The sequence below is a fragment of the Gastrolobium bilobum genome, unplaced genomic scaffold, assembly GCF_033153095.1.
Source record: "Gastrolobium bilobum isolate Gb01-03AN ecotype WA unplaced genomic scaffold, APGP_CSIRO_Gbil_v1 utg48802, whole genome shotgun sequence".
Classification (NCBI taxonomy): Eukaryota; Viridiplantae; Streptophyta; class Magnoliopsida; order Fabales; family Fabaceae; genus Gastrolobium; species Gastrolobium bilobum.
The window spans coordinates 54,438-62,431 of NW_026899612.1; the positions used below are offsets into that span (position 1 = coordinate 54,438).

A 7,994-nucleotide genomic window follows, 5' to 3' on the forward strand; every position below is an offset into this window, starting at 1 on the left:
CATTAAAACTCATGATCAAGGTTGGTGAAGCTTACCCAAGGTTCAAACTCAAAAAAGGTTGCTCTTGGAGCTCACCAAACAGCTGCAAACGTTATGTCTCCCAAGGTACACGAAAATGGTGATCAAAGGTTGTTCTTTGTACCAAAGATCACTCCTTGGAGCTCCCACAACCAAAGAAAAGGCTCCCTCTTCCCCAAGTCAAGAAGTCAGCCCACTCTCCCTACCCAACAATGGCTGAACCCAGAAAAAGGAGAGTCACCAACCCTCACAAGGCTACTTCACACTATCTCTAGGTGTTTAGGTGAAGGTTCAAGGAAGAAAATGTTCACTTGGCTCCCAAAAAGAGGAGGAGGAAGCAATGGAATAGTATCAAACAGACCAGCCTCCCAAGGTGTCACGTAAAAACTGATATGACCTAGGGTTTTGAGCCAAAAATGAGTATTTATAGTGGTTTAAGTCTTAAACACACATAATTAGCACTAATATCTACGCTTAGTATTTTAATCCCAAACTTAGGATTCTGAACCTACTCATTTTTCTTAGATTTGTCATATTTTTATTTTATTTTTCACAGGACCTTTCCGGTACGCGCTTTTACTTAACTAGTATCAGTTATGCCACTAGTTCTCATTATTTTGACCTGGAACTTGTTATGCTAGTCTTACATATTATTCTAGTGACATATACATACTTTTCATAATTTTCTGGGATACTTCATCGGTACACATTTATACCGTGAGACAAAACCGGTATCTGCACTTTTCGTCAGAAAAACGACTTTCAACGTTATTAATCACTTACCATAATTATTTAAGCTTTATCATAATTATTAGGGTCAATTATGGAAATATCTCATTAATCACATAATTAATTAATTAAATTCCTTAATTAACGGTGCGGGTTCTTACACTGACCACCTTCAATTTCTTGCCAGTCTCCCTTTCAACCATAGCATTAAACTTTTTAAAGGATTGGAGTACCTGGTCTTTAGATTTCAACAAATAAATCCACACTTTGCGGGAATTGTCATCTATGAATGAAACAAAGTATTGAGCTCCTTCATGGGATCTCTCCGACATGGAGCAAATATCAGTATGGACGAAGTCAAGAATATACCTGAATCTTCTGGTTTGATCCGATTTCACGAAAGAAACCCGGTGCTTCTTTCCAGCTAGGCAGTGCGTGCAACTCTCCAACGGTTGGCCTTTCAACCCGGTCAGTAATCCTTTCTTGCTCAAAATTTGGAGCCCTTTCTCACTCATATGGCCGAGGCGCATGTGCCATAACTCCAAGCTAGGTCCATCTCGGACAGAATTGGCTTCTTTGCCATTGATTTTCCTTGCATCACTTACAAAGAGCCTTCCTTCTTACCTCGGGCAACAACCAAGCTTCCCTTGGCCAGCTTCCATATAACACTATCGAAGTAGTTCACTAATCGGGCATCGTCAAGCTTGCCTACCGAGATTGGGTTCAATCGCATGTTAGGGACATGCCTTACATCTTTCAACACAAGTCGGCACCCAACATCCGTGGTCAGGGTCACATCATCGACACCAACAATCTTGTTGGTCACTTGATTTCCCATCTTCACGATTCCAAAATCACCACCTCGGTAAGATGAGAAAAAACCTTTGTATTAAGTAACGTGGAAGGAGGCACCGAAGTCAACAATCCAGGTGCAGTCATCATATGCAACATTCAAATAATTATCCTCACCAAGGAAGAATATCTCGGCATCCGAGTTGGCAGCCACCGCAGTGGTGCTCTTGTCTTCCCTTTTCTTAGGAATAATCTGATCTGACTTCACAGAGCCGTTCTTCTCGTCATTCTGCAGAGTCCAGCAGTCTGGCTTTTAATGCCCCGTCTTCCCACAATAGAAGCACTTTAACTCATATTTCGACTTTGATCGGCCTCTGGAGTTTCCTCGTCTGTCACGATCTCGACCCAACTTTTACTTCTACCCCGGGAGTTGGATTTCCCTCTGTTCTCAGCAACGTTGGCCTCAAACGTGTTCGAAACACCTCGTTCTCTTCTCCTGGCTTCTTCATTCATGAGGCTATATGTTACGGCATCCATCTTCAATTTTTCTTCTGGAGCCGAATTACTCAAAGTCACCACCAGAGTATCCCAGCTTTCTAGCAGCGAGCTCAACAACAGCAAAGCCTGCATCTCGTCATCAATTTTCATCTCGGCTTTAGACAACTGATTAACAATACCTTTGTAGGTGTTGAGGTATTCAATCATGATCATGTCGTCCTTGTATCCCAGCTTCACAAGTCGGCGAACCAGGTGTGCTTTGTTCCTGGGAGTCTTCTTCTGAATCATGGACTCCAACTTCGTCCACAACTCGTACGCGTTCGTGAACTCGGACACATGCTCAAAGAGACTTTTGTCAATCTATTTCCTGATTGTAGCTACCGCCTTACGACTCAGGATCTCCCACTCTTTATCTGTTTTGTCTGTCGGTCTCTCATCAAGGATAATGAGCTTATGTAAATCTTTGCAGTAGAGATGATCTTCCATCATCGGTCTCCAATAGGTGAAATTGTCTGCGGTAAGCTTGAACATATCTCCATCATGGGTTATACCACTGGTCTCCATCTCATCTCCCTCAGAACCCGTTGAACCCGGGCTCTGTTACCACTGTTGGGAACTCGGATCCCTCAACTCGGCTCTGAAGCCTTTTTTCGGAAGTCAATCAACAAGATCTTGGATCTCGAATCTCGACAATCTTAACTCGGCCTGAATTTCACCAGGTCAGTCAGCGTAGCGGAAAAACAAAATACAAAGGGGAGAGAGAGAAAGAGAACACAAACAGATTTTAACGTGGGAAAACCTTCTCCAATGAAGAAGTAAAATCCCACGGGACCTAGTCCAGTTCAAACTTACATTATGAAAAATAATGGGTACAAGGAATCAAGAGTCACCAATGTGGTGGTTAACACAAACTCTTCAACAATGGCGATAATCAAACTTTCCTAGAAATGTTTCACTCAAACTCTCTCTAGAGGTCTCTCAAATACAAAGCTCAAAGCTTTGCTCACAAATCTCTCAATAATCTTCTCTTGTTCTAACCTAGCCTCCACCCACAACTAATGAATATATAGAGGAGTTGGAATCTAGGGTTTAGAATTTTTAAAAAGTCTCTCATTGAGATTGGGCTTAGCATTGAAGGAGGAACCCCAATAATTACAGCTAGAACTTAATATATTCTATGTTGTCAAGAGCTAAATACACTGTTTGTTATAAAAAATAAAAAATAAAAATATTACACTGTTTGCTGTCATCGGTTCTTCATATTTGCCTTTCAGATTCGTTGTTTGTATTTCCCTTTATAATTTGTTGCTTTTGAGTCATCAATTACTTGTTTATGCTTTTATATTACACGGATTGAATTTTCTTTGCCTTTACTCTTATTTTGCAGCTGAAACAACACCAAAAGTTGTTTCATATTGTTTGCCTTTTATCCCTACCATCAATTATTGGTGCTTTAGCCTGCTCATTTACTGGTTCTTTTGTCTAGTGTTGGCAATAATTGCTGTCACTAGTAATTGTTGCTTTATCCTTTTTTGTTTGTTTTGTACATGTGTTGGCAATATATCACACGCATCAATAAATATGTGTGATATATATTATTATTCTTTAAAATAGCTTATGGATTAACTTTATTTGACACAAGATATTACACTCATGGTTTTGGGGCCAATGTGCACTTGAACAGTGAGAAAGAAAATAAAAAGGATGTCTCATTTGATACCACGTGATTCTAATCCAGTTTTGAGTCCTAATTTTGATTTATTTTAACCTTATAAGAGAATATAATTGAGCTATAATAGATTTTAATTCATGGTTGAGTACCTTATCAATTTTCTTCCTCACCTTATAAGGGCCTTTTCTTAGATTATTTAAATAGGTTCCTCACCTTACAAATTTTGCATATAGGAACCAATTCGCACATGCATGATAGGTTAGGATTCTACACACTGTTTTTTCGTATTGTTCTTCACTGTATATTATCAAAACTTAACATGCTGCCAAAGGTGACAAGATATTGCTGCTAGAATTTAATATACTCTTTGCCGTCAAGGGCTAAATACACTGTTTGCTAGTTTCTAAATGTTCTATAGGAAAAAAAATATGTTATTTAAATGACACACTTTATATTATTTTACTCTCACAAAAAGGTGAGATTCACATTTTTAAAAATTTTTTCACTCATTCTCTTTCTCATGATTTATTTATTTTTTTCACTTAAAACGATATAATTTTATATCTTTCAAAATGATACACATTTTCTTTTATTTGATAAACAGTTTGCGTACAAAAAGTACTTTATGTTGCAGTCTAATAATTGACAAGCTGTATACTGTGAGAAAATTAATATTGTGTCTGCTGTTGTACGCGGTAAAGCTGTTTGTTTGCTGTTAATATTTAATTTACTGTATGCTATAATCACATAGTATGTTGATTAATGCTGTCCAAAATTAAGGGCTTTTTGACCCTTATGCTGCTTAATTAATAATTAATTACCAAATTGTCCCTCATTCAAAACTATTTCGAAAATTTACCCTTCCCAACAAACATAACACCAATCTGCCCCTGTTTGACCGTTGACCGCGAAGCCTACCCGGGTACACCATTACCTACCCGGGTAAATTTTGAAACTTTTTATCTACCCGAGTATGTAGGGGTGTACCCGGGTAGAGTTCTTGAATCTGGGAAAATGTTTGAATTATTTACCCGGGTACGGAGCAGTGTACCCGGGTAAACATCGACGGTAGGGTTTTAAAATACCCCAGCAGCCCCATTTCGAAAACCCACAAAAGGGGTACCCGAGTAGAGCTGTTGGAGGAGTGTCATCTTGAGCGATTTCAGGCAGAATCTTGCACTAATTCGTCTTGTTTGTGATCATCATTCGCGGACCTTGCAACATCTCTGCCTTCTACCGATTGAAATCGATCAAAGGTGAATTTTTTTTTTCAGTTTTTTCAATTATGTTATGATTTCTGTTCTGATTCATTGTATTTTCGTTTATATCATTTGATTCTGTCCGAATTATTTTATCAATTTGTCTAACCCTAACCCTAACCCTGAATCTAACCCTAACCCTAACCCTAACCCTAACCCTAACATGTATCTAATTTCTGATTTTGGTTATTTTTTCAGTTTAATAGTGTGACACAATGACCTCTCGACGCGTTTCAAAGCTGCCAGTGACCCATTCCGAGAGAAGAACCAAGAGTCGTCACGATGGGTCGTCATCCTCTCAGCCCCAGGCTGCTTCGAGTCAGGCTCCGGACTTGACGTTCGGATATTTGTTTGAGGATGACATTCCTTCACACGAGAAGTTCGTGAAGTTTTTCATGACCCGGAAGATCTGCGAACCGAAATCACTGGATTCGGCATTCTTCAACCTAGAGCGTTTTGACATCGTGCCGCTTCTTGAGCAGACACATTTACTTCACCTGGCGGAGATGCGGTGCCCATACTCGGAGGTTATGGTAAGAGCCTTCTACCAGAACCTTGGCTACTCGCAAGGCGAGCTGACTTCCCGTGTCTGCGGGATTGATATCATCATGACTGCTCCTATCTGGACGGAGCTACTGGGGTTCGATTTTGATGGTGTCACAGGAGCAGCACTATATGATGGAGACAGCCATCATATATTTGGTGATTATAACCGGGAGACCATTGTTACAGAGACTAGGAGGGCAGACGCTGAGCCCGGTCATTTTGCTCATTATCCTGTTAGCAACTTGTCAGTTTCTGCTCGCATTCTTCATTATGTGGTGACACATATTATTTTCCAGCGCCCGCATAATCACTCAAAGGTGCTGGAAGGGGACTTTGTCATCCTGTGGGCCCTCCTTCACAGTCAGCAGGTGAACTGGAGGCATTACATATGCATACTGATGTGGAAGGCAGCCAAGTCAAAGAAGGCTGAATTGCCTTTTGCATTTCTGGTGCAGAAGATTCTGCATAGATTTGGAGTGCCTATGGCAACAGAGACCTTGAAGACCGCCAGAGGCTGGAATGCTATATTTGGTGAGAGGCTCCTGAAGCAGTGTGGGATCCTACCGAACAGAGCGGGTATCTGGACGTGGAAGAAGGCACCAGAACCACCTGAGATCCCATTCCACCACGATGCTGAGATGGAGGATGCACCTGCAGGTGATGTGTTGGTCTTTATGAGTTTATGCAATTTTGTGTTGTTTAATTTTTAATGTGGTATTGAAGTTTGTTTTTCATGGTTTATGATGTAGGCCTTGATGATGATGACGATGATGATGGCGTTGCTGAGGTTGATGTCAGACCGACACGTCCCACCCGCAGTCGGCGACCACCAGCTCCTCCTGAGGGTGGATGGACACTTGATCATGTCATGGCATCCTTATATGATCTGACTACTGACTTTAGAGGATATAGACAGAGCACGAGCAAGTGGCGAAACCAGATGGACACAAGGGTTGCACGGTTGGACACAAGGGTTTCACGCTTGGAGGGTTTAATTGGCGAGGGTGCCCATACTCAGGAGGAGGAGGAGGAGGAGGATGATGACAATGGGGATGACACACAATCGGATGAAGAGAATGGGGAGGACACGGCATCGGATTAGTGTGTCCATAGGGTTTCATATCATTGATTTAGTTTGATGTAATGTAGTCATTTTGGTACATTTAGGAACTTTACCTACATTGCATGGATGTTTTTGTACTGCATATTCAAAATTTGAATGAATGAAATTTTCGTTTTGTGCACGTTCAGACTTGTTGGTTCTATGCATTAGTATGGGACCTTGCATTAATATTGTCAATCCACCCCCAAGTCATACCGTATGTAGGTATTGCACAACAATTACCAAAATGCAACAAAAATTGCCAAAACAGCATCTGCAACTGGTCTACTCGGGTACCACGAATAGTCTACCCGGGTAGTATGTACTCGGGTATATCATTACGAGTTACCCGGGTAGACCAGTTGCAGATGCAGCAGCAGGTGCTGTTCAATCCATTTTGTTAGCATTTTGTTCAATCCAACTGTCTATGATCCTGTGCTAGGCCTTGATTTAGGCATGTGTGACCTTGACCCCATTTACGGACCACCCAGTTAGCTCCCTTCTTCGGCTTAATTGCCCTCATATACCAGGGACAACCGTCAGCATGGTTTTTACACTTCATAACAAATCTTGACTCGTCGCTTTTTTCAACTATGGCTGTCCTGCGCCCCTTCATACAATGTATCTTCACAGCATGTTGCAATTCTGGTTTGGACCCAAATTCTTGTTGCACAAATAACGGATCTCCTAACTTCCAACCTCCGTGCAAGTCATCATCGCCATATAGGATCTCCAACTCGTCATTAGGGTGCGCCCAGTTAATGAATGAATAATGTTGGCTTTCATTCCAGAATGGCTCCTCAGACCCTGCATCTAAAGATCATGTCAAATTTAATAACTTACCACAAATAATAAATTGTCTAAAGCAAATATTCAAATTTAATAACTTACCACTACTGACTGGGTCGACATGAAGTGGTGACAAGGCTGGGGTACCGAGACTTACGGCGCTCATGTCAGCCTCAAAATTACCGTCCACATCAGTGTCTGACGAATCACCTTCTGGAATAGCACTTTCAGGTTCTCCCTCCTCTTCGCTGTCCACATAGTCCTCGTCTTCATCCTCTTCATCCTCATCCCATGCTACCTGAGGAGGTGCAGAAGATCGTACAACTGTATCTTCTTGACCGGTACAGTGTGCAGTAGTGGTTGTATGCACCGGTAAAGATGAAGATTGTCCAACATCAACTTCAACATATATCTCAATATATTTTAATACTTTCCATTCAACAAACGCATCTGTTACGAACTCCACATCTTCATCATCATTTATATCGTTTCCAATGTAGTATATTGTATCCATATCCACTACAGTCTCTAACCTGGCTATCATGCGGTGGATGGAATGTATGCCTTCTGACCCCATTTTTTGAAGAAT

At 41.1% G+C, this 7,994-nt stretch overlaps 1 protein-coding gene across 1 annotated transcript; it reads left to right on the plus strand.

The window, feature by feature from the left end:
* The first annotated feature begins 6,075 nt into the window (after positions 1–6,075).
* LOC133291966 (uncharacterized) lies at positions 6,076–6,685 on the plus strand. Its single transcript, XM_061490327.1, has 2 exons — positions 6,076–6,171; positions 6,264–6,685. The coding sequence occupies exons 1-2, from the start codon at positions 6,153–6,155 to the stop codon at positions 6,614–6,616; spliced, it is 372 nt and encodes a 123-aa protein (XP_061346311.1). The 5' UTR covers positions 6,076–6,152; the 3' UTR covers positions 6,617–6,685.
* The last annotated feature ends 1,309 nt before the right edge of the window (positions 6,686–7,994 follow it).